This window comes from Mauremys mutica, chromosome 3 (assembly GCF_020497125.1).
Source record: "Mauremys mutica isolate MM-2020 ecotype Southern chromosome 3, ASM2049712v1, whole genome shotgun sequence".
Classification (NCBI taxonomy): Eukaryota; Metazoa; Chordata; order Testudines; family Geoemydidae; genus Mauremys; species Mauremys mutica.
In genome coordinates this window covers 52,375,856-52,400,175 of record NC_059074.1, presented here as the reverse complement: position 1 = coordinate 52,400,175, position 24,320 = coordinate 52,375,856, and the positions used below count along the sequence as shown (strand labels likewise).

Here is a 24,320-nt window from a genome sequence, read left to right as displayed (position 1 = left end):
CCCCCATTCCACCCCTTTCCACTCCCTCCCCTGAGCCTGCAGTGCCCTTGTTCATCCCCCTCCTCCCCCCAGAGCTTCCTGCACATCATGAAAACAGCTGATGGAGAGGGAAGGGGAGGTGTTGATTGGCAGGGCTGCTGGTGGGCGGGAGGTGCTGGAAGCGGGGAAGGGGGAGCTGATGGGGGGCTGCTGATGTATTACTGTGGCTCTTTGGCAATGTACATTGGTAAATTCTGACTCCTTCTGAGGCTCAGGTTGGCCACCCCTGGTCAAGATGTTCAAATTTGAGTGACTAAAAATAAGCCTCTAAATCCATATACAAGAACTTAAATATGTGGCCCGATTTTCAGAAATGCTAATCACTGTCAAAGTCCATTAAAGTCAATGAGAGTTAGAGGAATATAGCATCTCTGAGAGCTATTCCACATATTTAAGTGCCTAAATAAGGATTTGGCTGGATATCATTAGGCACTTCGGTTTGGAAATTTGGGGCAATGTTTCCATTAATAACTGAGAAGCTCCAGGTCCCAGAAGGGTATGACTAACACTATTTTTATATTATGGACCTGATTCTCTCCTGCACTGCATCTTATGCAGTCGTTTACCTGTGTGCAAAGCTGGCAAAAAAACACTATCAAATAAGAACGGTAGCAGTTTACTCACTTTGCATAAGTATAATGACCACACAAGGTGCAAGGTAATGGAAAGTCTGGTTAGGTCTCCATCATGTAGAATTCCTTCCCGAAGTCTCTCTCTTTCACACTTTAGCTACCCACTCCTCTACTGAAGTGCTAGGTTGCAGCCCCAGTACTTCGACTTGAGGAAGAGAAGATTTTCCTTTTTAAGTCTATTGACAGATTCCTTAATCAGTTGTTTCATGTTGATCAAATCATCAGCCTTTTCATTTCCTATTCCCAGGGCAGAACTACCAGCCTCTGTCAGTGTCAGGGATCAAACCCAAATCTCCTTCCTGGTGCTATAGAGCACTACCACTAGGGCACTAGGCTAGCTTTTTCTGTTTTTAAGAGCAAGTAGAAGAATTCCGTTTAGTTTAGCCTATCACTTTGCTGCATTGATATTTTTTCATTGTTGTTTTATGGTAGCACCACCTGATAAGATGACCTTATGAACAGTATTATAATGAGAGGTGGGTGTCATTTTGGGAACAAAATATTTACAGAAAAATACACATGTGGTAACACCAAGACATTTTGCAACTTTATGTCCATTTCAGCAATTTGTTCATTTAACAGCCTTCCCTTTTCCACTGTGTTCTCAGCCCTTCTGGACAAAACCCAGGTAGCCTATCGTTATATTGAGAAAACACTAGTGCAATATATTTGAGGGACACAGCAGATGCTTCCCAGAGAAATGTGAGAAGTCATATAGGAGAAGCTCCAGGCCGTGTTTGACTTGGGAATCATAGAACCACCACCTTGTGAATGCAGGGGCCCTATGTGCTTGTACCTAAGCCAGATGGTACAACATATTTTTTGTAATGATTTCTGAAAGGTAAATATCATCTCTAAACTTGATACCTATCCCATGCTGAGAGCAGATGAGTGGCTGGAGTGACTGGAGGCCACTTGGTACTTCTCCACCCTTGATCTCATTAAAAAATACTGGCAAATTCCATTATAACAACACCAGTTCTCAATGATGCTGTATGGCCTACATGGAAGTGACTCTTCAGAGACTTGAGGTCAGAAGGACTATTGGGCTTGGACCAGGACCATCAAGTAGATGTGAGGGCCTGGTACTACTGGGTGAAAACCCTGGTTTACCTCAAATGTGGTGAGTCCAAAGATGACCTATTGGAGGGTCAAGTCACCAGGCAAAAGAGGACCCTAGCAGACATGGGCGGTAGGCCTACAGAGCAAAACCCTTCAGTGTCACTCCTTGCCCCAAGGCTGGTGAGTTACTTTCTCACAGATGCTTAATGTGAGACACCTGAGGGCTAATTTTTAGACATGCTGTACATATCCATCTGTGACTGAAGTCAAATTTGAGGTATTTGTACATGGAAAAGTGCTATTAAAATGAGAAATACTCTAAAAAAAATCAAGCCAAGACAATTCGTTGAAACATTGGGCGATATTGGCAGTAACATCTCTGTGCCTCAGATGTGGAACTGAGGCAAAGAGAGATTAGCCAAAAGTGTCAATTGTGCTTTTTGCAGGAGTTGTCATATTATGGTAAAAACATTTTTCTCTTGAGTTTTGTATTTCAACCCTACCATGGTCAAAAGTGAAATGTCAAATGAGAAATTTCCAATGGCTGATAGATATTAATGATACCTTTACGTGCTTAGTAATGATTAAAGATAAACCCCCTGATTCTTAAACTCAGTTGCTGGCTCCCTCATATTATTTTTGACAATATGTTTAACCTGTCCTAGAAGAGTCAATTGGAAAGTGAATAATATTGTTTTTTTAATGCCTGGAGTATGTGCAAATCTGAACTGAGAATAACTGTTCAGAAGCCTTGGACAGATTTCTTGGTGTATTTGTGACTAATATTTTTTCATTCTTTGAGTTTGTGTTTTCAAACATAGTATCTTTCTCTTAGTCGTAACAGTTGTTATGGCACTTATAAATATGCGGAGATGGGAAGGAATCTAAAGCAACCTCCAAAACATTAAAATATTTAAATGGCCAGTGGGATGTGGAAACATACATAATGGAAAACATTAACACATGTGATAAATAGAAGTGCAGGCTGTCCAAAAAGATTTTATTCTTCCTTTGCTGTGGCAAAATCCCCTGAAAATTGTCTGCCTCTACAGAGTTCTCTTGACCCATCAATCTCTCCCTTATTTAACAAAACAAAGCTCTTCTCTAAAACTTTTTGTCTCTTTATATTTATCTCTATTTGCTGCTGCCCCTGTCACATCCGCTATTTCCTACTTTTTCTAACATCTCCTGCCAAGTCTGCTCTCTCTTCTTATGGATTCAGGTTCACACCTGATTATCAATACAGAGTTCAGGAGCACAATGCTAATAAACTGAATATCAGATAAAAAAATTTAAAATCTGGAACTTATTTTTCATAACTAGTGAGTATCCACCAGGAATAGAACTTTCCCAACACATTCAGGAGACAGAAACAGGCCAAAGGACAAAATATATGAGGGAAATATCTGTTTTGTTTTCTCTCATCTCCTTAGGTTCTATATAAACTCCTTTTGCTACTCCACTCATAATAGCAATGATTGCCTTAGTCCCAGGCAATCTCTTTGGCATATGGTCCACGTTTTAAGGCTCCTTACCACATACACAGGACTCACCAGCCATAGTATCTTTCATAGTTCCAAATCTGCTGTCCTGCAGTTGTTTGTCTGCTGCCCCATCTTATTCAAGGTATGTGCATGAGGGAGTTGGATGGGCTGTCATTGGTTTCATGCCCACTCTGAGCTTTAGGGTACAGATGTGGGGACCTGCATGCACACCTCTAAGCTTAACTACCATCTTAGATCTGGTCTCACTGCCACCATCCAGATTTCTGAGTTATCTGGAAAACTCTGTCTTCCCCCCAAAAATCTTCCCCTCCCTGGGTAGCCTTGAGAGACTCCACTAAGTCCCTGGTGAACACTGATCCAAATCCTTTGGATCTTAAAACAAGGAAAAATTACTCCTTCCCCCTCGCTTTTCCCCCCCAACAATCCCTGGTGAGTCCAAATCCAATTCCCTTGGATCTAAAAAACAGGGAAAAAATCAATCAGGTTCTTAAAAAGAAGGCTTTTAATTAAAGAAAATTAAAAGTAAAATAAAAAAAAACCTCTGGGAGACAGCATGATCTCACAGACAACAGATTTAAAACACAGGATGTTCCCCTGGGCAAAAACCTTAGTACACACAAGAATACCCAAATTTGATTACTCCCCTAACTGCACAAAGACAAGTTACAAGAGAAAATAAACATAAACCTATTTATTCCTTTCTAAAACTCACTACTCTGATAAGAGGCTGGTTCCTTGATCTTTTTCACTCCGGCTGAAACTGAAAACTGACTCTAGACAAAGGAAACTTCCCTCCTTCCTTTTGAAACATCGTGTTCCCCCATTGGTTCTTCTGGTCAGGTGTCAGCTAGGCTAGGTGAACTTCTTAACCCTTTGCAGTAAAAGAGGCATTAACCCTTAACTATCTGTTTATAACATGGGCCCTGCAGACAGTACTTCACTAAGTGTTTCTCAAAATCTATGGTTGCCCTTGATTAATAGCAGTAGAATATATACACAATAATATTTGAAGTTTTAGTTGATCAAAAGACAATTTCCATACTCATGCCTGGTGATATTTTAAGTCCAGTTACATCAGGTATGAATTCGAGCCAACAACTGTCACTATTTTCTGATGGATTTGTTGTTAGAAATTTTACTACTTCTAAGACCTTTCCCCTCCCTTCTTTGTCAATCTATGATTTGTGTCTGTGGCTTCAATTAAATATGCAATCCTTTGAAGATGGAAAAATAATGTTCCCCAATCCCTATTTTTGAGAGTTTTGACTCAATGTTTTCACTTTGTGATTGCTCAGTTTAGATTTTTATACCTGGCGGCTCAGATGACATAATCTTTTACTGTAAATACAAAAGTTAATCTCATACATCTGAAGACCCAACTCACTGTTTAGCAAGCACTAAAATAATTCACACTAGCTATCTTTGTCCTGGAAGTGTTTCCCTATTTTTTGGTCGAAAGAAGGGAAATTTTCCTAGAAGTAATCACCTTGCCAAAACAAGTGAGCTGAGCCTCTGGAGAAGAGAAGTGCTTGCAATGCAGCCCATCTCAAATTAATATTCAATTCAACAGATATTCTCAAGCTTTTTTCTTTATATACAATGTAGGCAACATATATATGATTTTCACTTTTATGGGACCTTTCCACTTGCATACTGATGCCAATTAATAAATATTTGTGAAATGATGACCAAACATTTGGGGTAGTTTATGCTTCGGTATAATTGCCTTGCAGGTGAATGGAACTGCCCTGTGACATCTGTCAGTTAGAGATGAATATGCACAATGATTGAACGGCATAAAATATTTAATCAGTGACAATTTTGTATTCATACCTCATGTTAATTATTATTTTTAATATTGGCATGAAAATGCTGGAAAGACTTATGTTTTCACATTCTTTAGTCATTACCCAGGGTCTGAGATACATATTTTGACTGTTTTCCTCATGCAAACCAGTTAGATGCTGCACAATTACTTAGCTAATGCACCATTTAAGGTGTCGAGCCTGTCTGATAGATCTACATTCCTAACACCTGCTTACATATGTTTATATGTTTTAGAATGTAATACTGACTGATAAAGCAAAATATATGTATTAAATAGTATAGCTTGCATATTATATGTAATCCTTTTTTCAACTTACTGTCAGGCCAAAAGCATCATTATGTTTTTGATGCTTTGAAGCTTCAAAACTAGGAAACAGACTAATGCACTTGTTCAAAGACCAAGAAGGCACAACAGCGAGCAATTACTCCTATTATAAATGTACTCAGCTAGATGAAAATTGACATTGAGATGATTTATTTTTCATAATTCATTACAGAGCTACCGGTGTGTCTGCCCGCCTGGATGGGAAGGAACATTTTGTGAATATGAATCCAATGAATGTAACTCAGAGACATGCAAAAACAACGGCACCTGTACAGATCTGTTCAATAGCTATAGGTAAGCATCTCCATCTTCCTCCTTAAACGATTAACTTTCTGCAATGACACACTAATGCTCCCAATTATTCATTTATACCTGTACTTGGTGAATTTAAAATTACTGCACAGAGATGAACAGCAACTTCTGTTATGGATACAGTGCTACAAGTACTGACATATTCATTTGAAATCAGCAGAAATAATGAATTGCAGATGGCAAGTGAATCAATTCAAAACCCTTAGCAGGGAATCCAATCCGGAACTGCAGGTCATCAAAGAAAATATGGAATCTCTTTCTACCGTATGTGCCCCTTAACTGCAGGGGAAGTTTTGGGGTTAGAGGCAGTGGGGGTGGGGCACATTTATCCTAGGTAACATGGACAGGTCTGTGAGGTTATATCACTGCTACCACCTTGTGGATGAAGATGACAAAGTAATATTTTAGCCTGACCATTAGTAACAGCCAAATTAAGAGAGATGGTCAGAATCTAATGAAGAGAACAGTACTGTTTTTGAACATAAAAATATGAATCAACTTCAAATCTTTTATTTCAATCTAATCCAATCTATTTTTCAAATGTAAAATCCATCACTTGGCACTGTTAAAACAGTTGACGCTTGCAATCAGTATTTGTTACTCACTGCTAAAGCCAGTGTTGGTTTCATTTTTCATGACATCAATACTAACATGGTCTTTCTAAAGCTGGATGTTAATTCAAACAGATATAGACTTGGATGCTGGAAAGTATACAACATAAGATAATTACTATGTACAATTTTATTATTTGTTGTACACTGATAATGTGTATGGCACATTGCATAAAATAGAAAGATGGACAGAAGGATTTTAAAATATTAAACAAACATGACAGTTCACACACATAGGTGTGAGTGTACAAAAGGAGATACATGCCCAAGTCCCTGCATTAGGCAACTAAATCCCAGTGTTGGATTACTACAATGCACAAACTCCTGCTGAAAACTGTAGGCACCTAAACTCAGCTCCTAAGTTATTGCAGTAAAAATTTCCTAGCCACTTATATTTCTGTCTCTGAGCATGCCTGTAGGTATATGGACATCTATCTCCCATCTAAACCCCAGAGAGATTCATAAATCAGGGGAAGATGGGTGTTTGGCTGCTTAAATTGCATGCAGGGCCTTATCCGATAGGCACCCTCTGAACAAGCCTACTGGATCTGACCCCTTAGGTTAGGTCACACAAAACCTCTGTGTGTGTGTGTGTGTGTGTGTGTGTAAAGGACGATAAATAATTAGTCATTGGAGCAGAGGGACAAGATCCTGGGTGAGTACTCTAACCCCTAAGCTATAGCATCATCTTCATGCCTGTGTCATCTCTTGCTCTCTCTCTCTGGCCCAAATGACTCTTCAAGTGTCCACAATGCAACAGTTTCAGCAGGAGAGATTGAGGGACTCCCTACATCAGACTGCCCAGTGGGTAGGGCATTCACTTGAGAGGCAGCAGTTCAAATCATAATCAAGAAAGTTTGCACATTTGTTTAAAACCTCTCTGATAATCTCGCTGTATACTTAAGATAATTAAGGTTTGTACCAAGCCTTTCACTGTTGAAATGAAATGATCTACAAATATTCCTGGAAGTGGAGCCTCTCATTTTTCTGATTCCATTGCTATTGACATGTCATTGCTGCTGACAGTGCAAAAGTTCATCAGCTACTTGATTACATAACCCAAGCATCTGCGCTTTTATAAAATACATATTAATAGTTGAGCATTTTAAAATAAGAAAGTTTACTAAATTAATAAACTTGAATCCTCTGTTTATTTTTAATTTCCTATAAAAAAATGTTCAGTTTATGGACCAAGGAAAATGTTTGGTTTTTTTTACCCCATCCCACCCCAATTTCAGTAGATGACAAAGGATAATTTCAAAAAGCCTGACATTTATTTGTTGTTTCCACCACTATGTCCTTCATTCTAATCCTCAGTAGATCATAAACTTGAAATTATGCATCCAGGCTTTTACAGTGAGATGGATCCTTGAACAATTGCAAATACTATTTGTCACTGATTCCAACTGTACCATCTTTTCTGAAATATCTCACATATTCTACCCAAATAACATCATATCCTAATAAAGGCCTTTGGGTTCCCCTGGCCACAAAAACTTGTTAATAGGGAAAAATCAAGTTAAAATTTCGTCACATTCTGGGGTGCAATTCAGACCAGTTAGGAGTTGTCACTGCCTGTCCTGTAACCTTGGGTGCCTCACGATGCTTTGCTGTTGTAGCTTCCAACCTGGGCCTCTAACAACCCGCCTACCAGCAAGCAGGTCACAACATGAGTGTCTTGTGCTGGACATCCCTGGGTCAGCAGCTCAGACTGCAATAGTCTGTCTACAGCCCCACTCTGGCTTTTACCAGCCTTGGTTACTATTTGCAGGGTGATTCCAAAACACTCCCAAGTCCTGAATTTTCCCAAAACCATGTGCTCTGCAATGTCCATCTCTCTCCTGGACAGTTCAGAGAAATAATATGGTGGATTTGTTCATCAAAAGACACAAGCACATCACAGTTAATTAACTTAACTTGAGGAAAATATACCCTTGTTTTTAAACACTGAACTGAGTTGATTTATGGTAAAAAATTATTATGGAATAAATTTTATTAACAAAATATATAGGTATTCAAGTATAAGAAATGAAGATAAAAAGAGTTGGAAGGCACCTCAGGAGGTCATCTAGTCCAACCCGCTGACCAAAGCAGGACCAATCTCCAACTAAATCATTGTTTACTTCCATTCCTCTCCCATTCCGAGCACTCCCATATCATGATGTTATTTGCTCTTCCAGTAGTGGGATTGTTAGCTATGGTACTATATAGTCATTTATTCCCTCCAGACACACTGTCCCTTTTCTGAAAAATCCCCATGTGCTCAACTCAGTGCTGCTTAGTAGAGGGAACCATGTGAGTGAAAATAGGACATCTAATATTTTCTGTGAATACTGGTAAATGGCCATCCAAATACCCAGCTAGTTTGGATTTCCCAGGAACATACAACACAATGGCCAACTCTCTAGGTGTTCAGCTGCTCTCTACTATGTGTAATGTTATACTTGAAAAGATCTATGTTGTATACCACCCTCAGGTCACTGGCCTATACAGTTTAGCAATTTTTGGTGTTCGTCCCAGTACAGGGAAGTAGTACATGTACACAGTACATATTAATCTTACAGTTGGACAATTCTCCTCCTTCATCAGAGTTTGAATCCATTAGTCATGTATCAATTTGTGATGGATACATACTTTGTGGTCCTCAATGTACTGCAATCCTTCCCAAACTTCATGGTTGTAAACTGGAATGAACTTTAGCCAAAATCACTGGCCCCTATCTCTTGGGCTGAATTATAAAATCCTTTGGGCTTGTCTGAACTACCGCGTGGGGTCGATCTAAGATACGCAACTTCAGCTACGTGAATAGCATAGCTGAAGTCGACGTAATTAGATCTACTTAACCGCAGCGGTAAGTTGACAGCTGACACTCTCCCGTCGACTCCGCTTGCACTTCTCGTTCTGGTGGAGTACCGGAGTCGATGGAGAGCGCTCAGCGGTTGATTTATCATGTGTATACTAATAGCGATAAATTGACCCCTGCTGGATTGATCGCTGCCCTCCGATCCGGCGGGTAGTGTAGACCAACGCTTTGTTTGCAGCAGCATTAGGGGAGTGCATGATAGACACTTGGTGAGGTCAGACATTCTGTGCAGTAGAGAGCAGAGTTATACATGTATCCTCATTAATACATTACATGTACATTTTTTCAAAACTGCCTCAGTGAATTAGAAGCCTCATTGACTTTCAGTGAGATTTCATAAGTTCTCTGACAATTTTACCCTAGATCTACTAAAGGCATACTGCCTAAACTAAATCTCTTTATATATACATGCTAAGTGTTATTTATTAATATAATTTTCTTAAACATGGGGGACAGCCTTGCAAATTTTATTTAAGGATCTATAATTATTTTCCTAGCAAAAATATTAGAATTGTTTAGCTCTGTTTTCTTTCTAATTAGGCCCCAAATCTATAACGTTCCTTGGAGAAAATGGTGGAATAATTGTCTACAAGTTCTTAAAGCCTTGATTGAGCATATTTCTTAAGCACATGCATTACTTCATGTGCTTAAAGGCACACACATGCTTAAGTACCTTGTTGAATCATGCCCTTTATTCTTAGGATTACAAAAATAATCATCCAAATAAAATAGCATTGTTACTACTACTTTTCATTCCCAATTCTGATCAATGTTGAGAAACTGTTAAAATAACATGAGTGCATGGCACTTATACACACAGTTATATCCACAATTTATTTTTTCTTCTTCAGCCCTACACTTAATTACTACAACTATTACAAAAACGGCTAGGCTACACCATGAATAACTTAAAACCTTATTATATATTGGCACTCTTACAATATTACGGAACGATATCAGCCTGATCCAACAAAGCATAAGACATCAAACACAACTAAGATCAATAAAATCATTAATTGACTCACCATGAGCATGAGAGAGAAATGATTAATTAATCCAAATGTGCCTGGAACCCACATAAGAGGAACTTTCCCTCTCAAAGTGAGAACACATCATCATTTCAATCAAAGCTCTGTCAAACAAAGCTTTCTGCCCTTCCCATATTGAACTGCTGTAGTTTTTTTGCAAACAACCTGAGACGTATGGACAATGATTTCAAATCGACAGAAGCATCTCTTCTGATGAGATAGTAAATAAGAGTTCACAAAATCTGTAATTGTAATGTTTCCACAATATGTTGGCAAACAAGAGGAGGAAAACAATTCTGGAAGAACTATTCAGATCATTTCCTTTGCTAAACATATGCTCAGCTGCCTCCTTATATTTTATTTATATATATATATATAGTGTGTGTGTGTGTTATATAAAGATCCATCATAAATTTCTCTTAGGCTAAGAGTACATATTTATGGTCATAAATTGCATGCCTAAGATATGCTTATTTTCAAACAATTGGATTTTTCATAGCATTGTCATATTTATAAGTAAATTGGGGTATGGATCTAATTTGAATGCAGAGTTCAGACTGCCTTCTGTTGCTGTTGGCACTGCTTTATACTTGTGCCTTTTTTCTACCCATTTTGTCTTCCCCCACAAGCAGTCCACAGTTTTAGCCATAGAAAGGGATCTACAGGGCACTTCCTGGTCCCAAATATCAAACTCTGGAACACTTTTTTGCCAACAGCATCTGGCTTTTTTGCTGGCACTTCTTTTGTGCTTAGGGTGACCAGATGTCCCAATTTTATAGGGACAGTCCCGATATTCGAGGCTTTGTCTTATATAAGTGCTTATTACCCCCAACCCTAGTCCTGATTTTTCACACTTGCTTTCTGGTCACCCGATTTGTGCTCCTTGGCCAGCTCTTCCTCTGGCTGCTGCAGAGCTGTCACTGGGACCATTTTATGATTTGTCTGTTGTGCCTCTGACTGGCCTTTACTTTTGATTTGCTGCTTAGTTAGTGAAGTTTGCCTGTTTTTATATTAGTACAGAGTCCTGTGCAAGTTTTGTTGTTGGTCTGTCTTCAAAACATTATGTGGTAGGGAAGGAGATTTCCAAAGTTACACCAAACAAATTTATGAAGCAGCAAAGTGACACAACTTATGTTTCAGACATTGTTTTGTTTTTATTTTGTAGTACTTCATATCCTCTTGCATATCACTGGAAATACATGTCATGCTACCTGTCATATTTCAGTATGTACCACCAGCTCCTCTAGATAAAGTGAAGAATGTACCACCAGCTCCTCTAGTGCAGAATATCACCTTCCCATCTCAATGATGTGTACTAAACAGTCTCTAACATTTTGCTGATTCTAGGGCACATTTTGTCCTTCACTCAACAGTTGTCTGAAAGCACTGTGATGTCTGTACACAAACATAGTTATTTAGTAAAACACAAAACTTAAACAAACAAGACATGGTATGGACATTTTTGCAAGTCAAGGTACCATATTCACATTGGAAAAGTGTTCTTTTACATGACCAACATACATGGTTGATAGGGATAACTTCTAAGAGCAGCTTATACAATCATATCGATAAATGTCAAATACACTAATATAATGAAAAACTATCACTATAAGCACCCTTTTCTGTCTGCCTAGTGGAATTGGTCTTCATGGCACGTTACATCATTGAATAATAACATTTAAAAGTAATAATTTATTTCTGCTTTCTACCAAAAGCAATTAATAAGCCATGGAACTTATCATTTTAGTGAACAACTATTAAGAGGGTGTACCTATAGTGATAGTTTCTAATTATAATAGCTGATTTGAGGTGTATCTGTGCAAATGTATAAGCTTCCCTCAGAAGTTATCGCCATCCAACATGTATGTCGGTCATTTAAAAAACACTTTCCCAAAGTGAATAAGATACAAATTCCTGGATTTCTTTTCCTTTCAGTAAAAGTCTGCATGTCTCATCTTTTTAAATATACAGATCCATAAAATATTTTAATAAGTCAATAACGTTGATGATGATTTTAGGCAACTTGCTGCACAAAGTCATATATCAGTAGCATTGATAAGTCTCTGGTTCTAGACAAGTTACAATGACAACCTGCAGAAAAAAGCATATACACTATAAGAGGTCTGAGTTTCAGTTCTGGTGTATTGCTTAAGATTTCTCAGATTTCTAAAAAACAGGTTTAATATATGGGTGTGTTCTCAGTTTATTGTATATCTAATTAATATAGATATGCAAAACAGTTTAGGAAGCAAGTATATGAAATTGCCAAGGAAATTGGAGTTCAAAAATTTCTGAGAATAAAAAGGTCTGAGTGGAACATTTAAAGATTGGGGCTACAAAAAAGGGTTTAAGAGGAAGATAAATTTAATCTTTAATATAATTATCTTAATTTCTCTTGGCAAAGCCGAGTTTGGGACAGGAAGTAAAATTAGTTGAGTGTCTTCCTTTCATCTCTCCTGATCTGAAGAGCTTGGATAGGGGAGAGCATCAGCATAAGTATGCTAGAATAATCCCAGTCTGCTCTACTTTACATGGTCTGGAACAATCCATTAGACACTGTTCTTCCAAACCAGGATTGCTGAAACATATCACAATGTAACCACAATCCCATTGTGCTCCCTACATGGAGAGGAATTGAATGAGTGGGTTGAAGATGGCCACACAGGCTTTGCTACTATAGGTGAATCCACAGCTACCCTTTTAGACTTGTTTTATGTTTCCTTTGTGTCTCTTACTTTCTCTGGGCCAAGCATCTGACCCAGTGATTTCAAGGTCATATATAGGAGGGAATGATGGAGAAAAGTAAAGATTTGTGAATGGAAGGTGGTTGGGAGGCTGGGGTGAAAGGAGAGATCTGTCAGTCATCAGCATTGAAGGAGTAGTTGTAACTGGTGACACAAGCTAGAGAGATCTTAGTCTGAGAAAAGGAGAGGACTTTAGAACAGAGACAGAAAGTCAAGGAGTCAAAAAGCTAATAATCAAAAAGAAGCACTGAGCAGTCTGAGGTGTCAAAGAATAGGAAAATCCAGAGTCATGGAAATTCAGGGAGAAGAAGACGGAATATGCTGTATGAAAGCCAGAGGAAAGATTGAAAAGAATAGGAATAAAATAGATTTACGTTGGAAAGAAGAGTTGTTGACTCTTGCTGGACTGGAATACGTCAGAGAAAAATATAAGAAAGGAAAATGAGACCTTAGACTCAACTACCTGTACTACTCACTCAAGGAACTGAGGTGATTGAATAAAGGGAGTCTGGGGTTGGTATTTGGAGGAGCAGATTAGGTCAACAAAGGTTTTTCCCCCCAAGGAATAGCTGGACGTTGATGATGAGGTAGTAGGTTACGGGAGTGGATGAAGAGAAGAGACAGAGGAAAGAGCTCATCTCTTCTATGTCAGTGACGACATATGGACAGGATTTCTTTGATTGTGACATGCCCTTTTCATTGTCACCACATCCTTGTTTTGACATGCGTGTCTAGAAGTAAGCACAACAGTTTTAAACAAGAAATCAGCTATATTTCCTACCTGCTAGAATTTCAGTGGGCATTTCTTGATGATATTGCATCTGAATTGTGATAAATTCAAATTCAAATACTGACCTCTCCCCCACTCCCACTGTTCTTCACGGTTGCAATTTTGGGCAGTATTTTGACCTGTTGTTCTCAGTTACACCTCCTATGGGTTAAAATTTAAAACTAGAATAGACTGAAATAAGGTAGGTGAAGAAAGGAAGGATGGTAGAAAAAGTATGTGAGATAGACTTTGTGACCTATTTATTTCTAATCCAAATCCTTTTATAATATGTCTGTTGCAGATGAGTCATCATATAATCAATTTTATGTTTTCTTTTGCCCTGCATTTAACAGGTTTTTTTTCTGAAAGAACATGGTCTTTCTTCCCCCAGAAAATTCTAGTAAAATATGAAGTTTAAACAAACAACTCCCCCATCCAAAAAAAAAAAAAGAGAAACGAATTAAAAAAAAAACAGGCACTTTAAAAACGGCTCATTATAAATGAATGGAAAACCATCCATCATTGTTTGCCACAGATTAGATATTTCATGCTTGGACAATGCCTAAAATATGCACAAAAAAGCAAAATTTGGAATAGGATTATGGGAATTGCTACTAACAGTATATCCTATTGAACCATGGAGAATGGGTAATAAGGAGTTCCACATAAAGGGACAGGATGTAGATCACCGTCCTCTTCACTGTAAAAAACATATTGTTTTTCCTTGCACAAAAGATTAATAAAAATGTAGATATTACATTTTTAAAACAGCAGACTTAATCAATTTCAGGAGTTGCATGCATCTTTAACCAAGCAACTTTTAGCTATTCTACATATATCAAATGAATTGTGTTAATTTGAATGACACAGTGCAGTTTTATATCTCAGTTAATTTATAGCAAAATACCTTTGTGCGCTTAAAAAAATTCTAGCCTGTTTTTCTTAAATTACTGACAAAGCAGTTATTGCTCAGTCAGATGAAAGAAAAAAAAATGAAACACTCACAATAGTAATAAATAAAATCTTCACATTATTATAGATGTTTCTGACAATTCCTAGCACCCCTAAGCTTAAAATGGGGTGGACAGATAGAGACCATTATATCATATACAACTTCCCCTTGGGGCCAGATTCTGTTACCCTTACTTCATGGACAGTATTGCTTTACTTTTCAAATAGTCCCATTGTAGAACAGGAGCAATCTGTTTTCAAGCCAGGATATGGGACAGAAACAGATTTAGTGGCACTGATGGATGATCTCTTGCTGTTGAGAGAGGGCAGACATCTATTCTCTGGACTTCTCTGCAACATTTAATGCTGCTGACTGTGAGATACTGCAGTTCCACTTGAGATTATTGATAGATATCTGCAGGGAGGACTACAGGGAAAACTCCATGGGTGAGTGGTCTGGTGGCGGAGGGGAAGTTTGCCATTACTCTTTGGCTATGTCCCTCCACAAACAAACCTCTCACCTGAATAGCTCCACAAAGATCAGTTCTATTTCTGGTCCTATTCCACATCTACATGCAACCTCTGTGAGAACTGATGGTCACATTCCAGTAGAGTGCAGACGACATCTAGCTGTACTTATCCTTTGCCATGTACAACTACACTATTATCTTCAAGATATCTCGGTGCTTGGATAAGATCAGGTCACAGATGAAGAATACCTGATTGAAGCTCAACCTAAGCAACAAGAAGATAATGCTGGTGGGAAGAGAAAAATGAATTAAGGAGTTTGTAGCCACAGTGTCATCTGTTTGTTTGATTTAAGCTACATATCCACGGCATGGCAATTAGTCCATAGTTAAGAGTGCTCCTGAAATCCATGCTGACACGAAGTTCTCATATGACACATCTGGAGTAATGCTTTTGACCATCTCCAGTTGCCTAGGAGTCTTTGTCCCAACCTGTCTTCAGTAATAGATGCCTTTCTCACTTTCTGACTGGGCTATAATACCCTGAGGCAATGCAATATTTGAGCTTGAAGCCCTCAGCCCTTAGGAATCTCATTAGCAATATGGGCTATGGTGATCACATCAAACCTCCACATGGTAGACAGGCTTTCCACAGAATCAAGTTCAAGGTCTCTGGTTTTTATATTGCAGGCATCCAATGGTCTGCACCCAAGATATCATAAAGATCATATAAAGCCCTGCGAGGAAAGCTCTGATGGACAACTCTACTCCATAGATTCTCTGAAACTTTTGAATGAACTCCTACAGTAACTAAAGACTATCACAAGCCTTTTCAGCTTCTTTTTCAAGTGCAAGGTGCACTTTTTTCCTTGCCTTCTTTAACATAACTACATAGTAGTATGCACATATTTAAAGAAAATACTACCAATATGAAATATTATACTAAAGAACAAATTTCCTCCATGGGGAGAGAATGAGAGAGAAAATTAATTGATGTACTACCAGAAGATGTTCAGATACAAAGGTGATGAAGGCAGAATAAAAAAAACTATATAGAATAGAATTCCACAAGACTATTAGCATAAGGAAGGGTTGTCTTTATATTGATATTGTCTTTATATATAAAGGCCTTTTATAAAAAAGTGATAAAGAAAAAAATGAACATGTTTTTGTGAGGTATATTGTACCAGTATTGTACTTTTGATTTTCCAGTTAAAGTCTAAAACTGGAAAACTAGGTGGAAAAAATAGAAGAGCATAATCGTGCATTTGAAAAATATACAAATGGGAGTTGCATATATTACTGTACTTCAGAAATTGTTTCTCTGGAATATATAAATGTGAAATCAATGTACATGATTAGAAAATCAACATAATCTTCTCCATTACAAGTTAATTGAATTTTAGTTTATAGTCTTCTTGTTTACGGCTGAGATTTAAATTGTTCTGTTTTGTTAGATCAATAAAACTATTATAGAAAAGTTGATCTAGACTGCTATTCCAAATAATGAACTACTAGAGATTCTCTGTAAAACAATGCTTTTCCCACATGAGTATGAAGACAGGCAAGTACAAATCTGAAATTATCATATTTTCTTCCACTAAATGCCACATTGGTTGTATGAAGAAATCCATCCGACTGAAAATAGGAGGCCTTTGACTCTGAAGGGCAAAAGAGGGGGAAATGACCACACATAAAATTCACATATCTCAACAAGAGTCCCGTGGAGACTTTTTTTGTATTTTTATATATGTCCATTAGGTTTGCTCATCCCATATCCAGAAAGGGCAGTCATAAAATTTTCATAGTTATGCTTTATTGAAATAATTCAGTAAGACAGCCTAATTGTATTACAGTAGGTATCAAAGTATTGATGTAGCCATGTTGGTCCCAGGATATTAAATAGATAAGGTGGATAAGGTAATATCTTTTAGTGGACAACATCTTTTTTGGTGAAAGAAACAAGCTTTCGATCATACACGTAGCTGACCTGAAGAGGAACTTTGTGTAAGCTCAAAAACTTGTCTCTGTCACTAACAGAAGCTGGTCCATTAAAAGATATTCCTTCACCCACCTTGTCTCTCTAGTAGGTAACAAAGACAGATGAAGACATAACTGACTCTTGGATACCAATTGTTTATTATTAGTAGTAGTAGTAGTTTTATTTATTAATTATTTTAACTGAAATATCAAGTTGTGAGGAGAAAACCAACATTTTCAAAAATAGCTATCACAGAGTCTCTTGGTAAATTGTACTTTAAAAGAGAACTATAACAGGGAAATCTGCTTCATCTTGTGGTTGTAACATTTGTATAACTTGTTACACATTTTGTTGCACATTGTAAAATACTGATGTGAATTAGTGTTATAAGTACTTACCGTTGCTCTTTTCCTTCTGTTTATATGACCTATAGTTGTTGCACTTTTCTGTCAAATATCTCATTTTTCTGTTTTAACTCCCCTTCCCTGCCTGTTTAAAACTTGAAAATGTTCCTCAGGCCCTAAAAAGCTCAGTTAACTCTGAAGGTTTGTAAACCTCATTAAAGGTGGATCTGAATCACTGATCGGCTTGTGCAAAAGTCTTCTTATATATTATGTATGAATGTGAGGAGTTGAAAAACTTCTTTATACCTTTCTTTCTGAACAGTTTTACAAGATATTTCCTCCGTTTTGGATTTTCATAGGTACCTACAGGACTTAGAAGACCAACTCCCATTATCCTTTAGAGAGATTTGGGTACGTTAGTCCTTTGGACTCCTTTGAAAATCCTAGAATTAATTAATCAAAACTACAGCTGAGATACTTGTCCATATCTTGACTGATCCCCCAGTTAAGATTTGTTATGTACATTAAGCCACCAACCATTGTCAAAATAAATGCTTGAATAATGGTCTGTCTGTCTGTCTATCTAATAAAAATTATTGGAATCACCTAGTCATATGATGTCATGATGACATGCTATGTTCTCTACCAATTTCCATATTTGGATTATCAATATTCAAAATAAGCTAAGTAGGCTTGGGCAGTTACTACCAAATGAATGTTTTTCTCCCTAAATTTTCTTTATTTCCATATTATTTTTTCTAGAAGCTTTGGTTCTTCATCTGCACATCTCATTCTTCTTTTGGGTATATTCAATATATGTCAGTATGTATAATTTCCAGTTCAGTCATGGCTTCCTAACCTCTTTCTCTCTCATGTAAGATTCAACTGTGCAGTCTCTGGATACTGATCCATTCACATGAATTGAATATTGACTTTTGAAAGCATGACCCAGGTTAAGTCTCTGGGGGCAGGAAATAAAGTCCAATCTGTTACCAGCACTTCAAAGTGACACCTTTATTACACTAATAACTTTCCACTTCAATGAAGAAGTGCAAGGCTTGGAATTTTTCATTTTTTTTATTGGCCCAATGAACCCATCACAGAAAGTCACAGCCCTGGAAATTATAATATGTATAGATGTCTTTTTAGCTTATTTCTCTGTAAGTATAAAACAGGCTCAAAAGGCAAACACAGACATAGTCTTGTTTGTTTGTTTTTTAAGCATGCATGCCCTAGAGTGATTTGTTCAATAAACTTTGAATCCCTGGTAAGCAGCATTTTGTAATAAAATGCTCTGTTGTGGCTTGTTCATGTTTATGGTATTGTATTTTTTTTCTAAAATGTTGGTTTGGGATTTTTTCTGTTTTTCATTTTTAAGATCACATTGAAAAGAAAATGTTGAACACATTAAGATATTGTTCCTAATAGTCTTTATAACAGATAACATTGCAAACAACAAGTACAAAAAGCACCCAGAAGGATTTTTTTTAAATGATCTTCCATTTATTTTATAATTTTTAGTATTTTTATAGACTCCACTTAGTATCTAAAATGAGATTACTATGATGGGGGAATGAGTCACATGACCTGTGTCAGGGTGACAAAGCTCAATTCCTCTGTCACAGTTGTGCCTCACTCTTTATCTCAAGAGACAGTTGCTAGGTTATCATAGTTCAGTGTCTGTGCCCGTTCAATCTTGATTCTTTCTGCCATTTACAGTGGTGTTTCCTTTTAGTGATGTAGACACTTACCTGTTAGGAGGAGACCACTAGTTCATTTCAAAGAGATCAGTCACCAGCCATCAAATGAATGATTTCTAGTCACTAGCAGCTTGGGGCCAAATCCTGAATGTTTTACACAAGCAGATGTGTCAACGTCTCTCTCAGGATCGTGCCTCTAGATCAGGATTCAATTGCATTTAGATTAATGATCTAGGCTATGTATCGCATTATCGCTTCCCTGAGCCATAAAGTCTTTTACAGTCTTATACATTTAAAGTTTTGGATTTCGCTCCCAAACTTTTGATGCACCTTAAGAGTTTGAATAATTTGTGCATAACATTTCTGCCAATATGCTTAAATCCAAAAAGCAGCTTTTCAGAGCATAAAAATACGTTCCCCCCAAAAAAACAGTAATGTGTGCATTGCAGCTGAACTAGAGCTAAAAGTTAAAGCTGACATATAGCTTGCTGTCTTAGTGAATGGAGTTTTATCAGTGTGATTGCCTGAACTCATTGCCTCAAAGGGAGGATGAAGGAAGAAATATATGGCAGAACAAGCAAATATCATATTATCTATTTGTGCTTCTAAAACATTTTTTCTCCCTGTATCATATAATTGAGTATACAGAATAGTGCCTTTTGGTTGTTGCTATTGGAGAGTGAATGAGTGGGGGACTATGGGAGCAGAATTGAATAGAGAACTGAAAATAAATCCTAGAAAATGAGGAAAGAGTCAATGCAAAGATGTTTGAACCAATTAAATGGAAAGGGAACGAAAACTATATGAGCCCTCTGAAGATTTCTATATAAAATCAAGCAAGCAAGAGGTGCATTTATACACTGTTATAATAGCATGAGCACTGAATCTTTCTCTCCAGTTATGTACCTATCAAATCCTTTTCCCCTCACTTGGGGTCCATGTCTTTTTTATCTCCAGCTTTGAGAACAAACTGCGTGGGTTGGGTATACTTGTGTTTACAGAGTTTTCTTTCTTTTTTCTTTTTTTTTTCTTTAATGTGGCTCTTTGTATTATTAGCGGAAAATGTGAAAAGGGTTGATCATTCTGACTTCTAATTCAGGAAACTTGGAAAATAGATAATGGGTGGCTCAGAATTGTCTGCTCAGAAAATACAACATGCTTTTGTAACTTGAGCATATGGCAGGAATCCATTTTAAATGTACAGGTTAAATTACACCAACAGGATACCAGAACAAACAGAAAAAAAATCAAGCAATTGTAAACAGATGCCTCCATAAAATAGTAGAGTTGGAAATGTGCAAGGGTATACACTTAAAGATTTGTTTATTATTGTGCACATTTTGTTTTTATGCATGTTCAGGAAACCTATACTTTTGTTATAATAACACTTTGGAAAAACCTGAAGCTAGAAGGAATGAACAGGTGTGCTTATTTACATTAAACAATTTTTCCTAGGCCCACAGACATGAAATTATTCTTATCTATAGTTAATTCCTCATCAATATGTTGAGTTTTACCCAAGTATTGGATGGCACCACTAAATCTTTGAGGGGATACAAACTGAGAACAATCATTAAGAAAAATGTGCATATGTTTTTTTACACTGTGCATGCACCAATGTAGAGAAATGGCTAAAGGGTTTCCATTCCTGTCATTTCATATTTTTTTTAATTCTAATTTTGCAAGTGCTCTAAAAACCAAACAGTTATTCAAGTTGCTTTAAGATGTTGTGTGCCTCATGGTGTTATATGTAATATTACTGATCCAAATTTGGTGTCAATTAACTAAGTAGTTCCGGAGTTACAGGCCCTCCCAAAATGTTGTCCTCCTGCTGCCTTGTACTGCTGAACAGAGAGGAACTAATGAATGGATGAACCACAGACCTCTTGATGGCTGTGAACTCACTGTTCAATTAACCTAACTAAAGATAAGTTGTTGACAAGCCCCCACCTAAGACAAAAGGAGTTTTGAACTGAGTGGCTGGCAGTTGTACAATTTGCAAGTCATGGGTGGTAATTTCATATTGGAGGGAATGTAATCAAAGTATTTGTGAGGAAAAATTAGACATGTGGATGCTTCCTGAGAGGGGAGAGCGATATTAGGGGGCAGAGGAATAGGGGAATATGGAGGAGATGGGCTTGGGGCTGCAGCAAGGGGAAGAGGTTAATGGAAGGGGGTAAATGGGGATGGATGGTAAGGGAAGTGAGGGAAGTTGGGGGCTCCATGCCTCATAAGAACATAAGAATGGCCGTACTGGGTCAGACCAAAGGTCCATCTAGTCCAGTATCTGTCTACCGACAGTGGCCAATGCCAGGTGCCCCAGAGGGAGTGAACCTAACAGGCAATGGTCAAGTGATCTCTCTCCTGCCATCCATCTCCATCCTCTGACGAACAGAGGCTAGGGACACCATTCTTACGCATCCTAGCTAATAGCCATTTATGGACTTAGCCACCATGAATTTATCCAGTCCCCTTTTAAACATTGTTATAGTCCTAGCCTTCACAACCTCCTCAGGTAAGGAGTTCCATAAGTTGACTGTGCGCTGCGTGAAGAACTTTCTTTTATTTGTTTTAAACCTGCTGCCTATTAATTTCATTTGGTGACCCCTAGTTCTTGTATTATGGGAATAAGTAAATAACTTTTCCTTATCCACTTTCTCGACATCACTCATGATTTTATATACCTCTATCATATCCCCCCTTAGTCTTCTCTTTTCCAAGCTGAAGAGTCCTAGCCTCTTTAATCTTTCCTCGTATGGGACCCTCTCCAAACCCCTAATCATTTTAGTTGCCCTTTTCTGAACCTTTTCTAGTGCTAGAATATCTTTTTTGAGGTGAGGAGACCACATCTGTACACAGTATTTGAGATGTGGGCATACCATGGATTTATATAAGGGCAATAATATATTCTCAGTCTTATTTTCTATCCCCTTTTTAATGATTCCTAATATCCTGTTTGCTTTTTTGACCGCCTCTGCACACTGCGTGGACATCTTCAGAGAACTATCCACGATGACTCCAAGATCTTTTTCCTGACTTGTTGTAGCTAAATTAGCCCCCATCATGTTGTATGTATAGTTGGGGTTATTTTTTCCAATGTGCATTACTTTACATTTATCCACATTAAATTTCATTTGCCATTTTGCTGCCCAATCACTTAGTTTTGTGAGATCTTTTTGAAGTTCTTCACAATCTGCTTTGGTCTTAACTATCTTGAGTAGTTTAGTATCATCTGCAAACTTTGCCACCTCACTGTTTACCCCTTTCTCCAGATCATTTATGAATAAATTGAATAGGATTGGTCCTAGGACTGACCCCTGGGGAACACCAGTAGTTACCCCTCTCCATTCTGAGAATTTACCATTAATTCCTACCCTTTGTTCCCTGTCCTTTAACCAGTTCTCAATCCATGAAAGGACCTTCCCTTTTATCCCATGACAGCTTATTTTACGTAAGAGCCTTTGGTGAGGGACCTTGTCAAAGGCTTTCTGGAAATCTAAGTACACTATGTTCACCGGATCCCCCTTGTCCACATATTTGTTGACCCCTTCAAAGAACTCTAATAGATTAGTAAGACACGATTTCCCTTTACAGAAACCATGTTGACTATTGCTCAACAGTTTATGTTTTTCTATGTGTCTGACAATTTTATTCTTAACTATTGTTTCAACTAATTTGCCCGGTACCGACGTTAGACTTACCGGTCTGTAATTGCCGGGATCACCCCTAGAGCCCTTTTTAAATATTGGCATTACATTAGCTAACTTCCAGTCATTGGGTACCGAAGCCGATTTAAAGGACAGGTTACAAACCTTAGTTAATAGTTCCGCAACTTCACATTTGAGTTCTTTCACTCTTGGGTGAATGCCATCTGGTCCCGGTGACTTGTTAATGTTGAGTTTATCAATTAATTCCAAAACCTCCTCTAGTGACACTTCAATCTGTGACAGTTCCTCAGATTTGTCACCTACAAAAGCCAGCTCAGGTTTGGGAATCTCCCTAACATCCTCAGCTGTGAAGACTGAAGCAAAGAATCCATTTAGTTTCTCTGCAATGACTTTATCGTCTTTAAGCGGTCCTTTTGTATTTTGATCGTCAAGGGGCCCCACTGGTTGGTTAGCAGGCTTCCTGCTTCTGATGTACTTAAAAAACATTTTGTTATTACCTTTACAGTTTTTGGCTAGTCATTCTTCAAACTCATCTTTGGCTTTTCTTATTACACTCTTGCACTTAAGTTGGCAGTGTTTGTGTTCCTTTCTATTTGCCTCACTAGGATTTGACTTCCACCTTTTAAAGGAAGTCTTTTTATCTCTCACTGCTTCTTTTACACGGTTTTTAGTTCTTTTACTGTTTTTCTTAATTTGGGGTATACATTGAAGTTGGGCCTCTATTATGGTGTCTTTAAAAAGTGCCCATGCAACTTGCAGGGATTTCATTTTAGTCACTGTACCTTTTAACTTTTGTCTAACTAACCCCCTCATTTTTGTATAGTTCCCCCTTTTGAAATTAAATGCCACAGTGTTGGGCAGTTGAGGTGTTCTTCCCACCACAGGGATGTTGAATGTTATTGTATTATGGTCACTATTTCCATGGTGCTATATGTAATATTACTGATCCAAATTTGGTGTCATTTGACTAAGTAGTTCTGGAGCTACCCTAAGCTACTGTACTTCTAGCTCTGCCTGTGCACCCCACAGTTCTGCCTCTGTACCCAAACCTCCCCCTACTCCCCAGCTCCGAAAGTGCACCAGGGCCGGCTCCAGACCCCAGCGTGCCAAGCGCATGCTTGGGGCGGCATGCCGCGGGGGGCGCTCTGCCTGTTGCCGGGAGGGCGGCAGGCAGCTCCAGTGGCTGGTCCCGTGGCTCCGGTGGACCTCCCGCAGACATGCCTGCGGAGAGTCCGCTGGTCCCACGGCTCTGGTGGACCTCCCGCAGGCACGCCTGCGGATGCTCCACCGGAGCCGTGGGACCAGCGGACCCTCCGCAGACACGTCTGTGGGAGGTCCACTGGAGCTGCGGGACCGGCAACCGCCAGAGCGTCCCCTGCAGTGTGCCGCCATGCTTGGGGCGATGAAATTGCTAGAGCCGCCACTGCAGTGCACTCCAGTTATTTTGCACCCCCAGCTTCACCAGTATAATCTAACACCACCCCTGCAACTT

The 24,320-nt window shown here is 38.3% G+C and overlaps 1 protein-coding gene across 2 annotated transcripts in view; it reads left to right on the top strand.

Moving 5' to 3' along the window:
• Window positions 1-24,320, top strand: part of LOC123366947 (protein eyes shut homolog) — a 442,182-nt gene that overhangs the window by 250,314 nt on the left and 167,548 nt on the right. For both annotated transcript variants that reach the window (XM_045010895.1, XM_045010894.1), the window contains exon 11: window positions 5,563-5,684. In XM_045010895.1, the coding sequence (XP_044866830.1) occupies window positions 5,563-5,684 (122 nt within the window). The remainder of the gene's footprint in view (window positions 1-5,562; window positions 5,685-24,320) is intronic.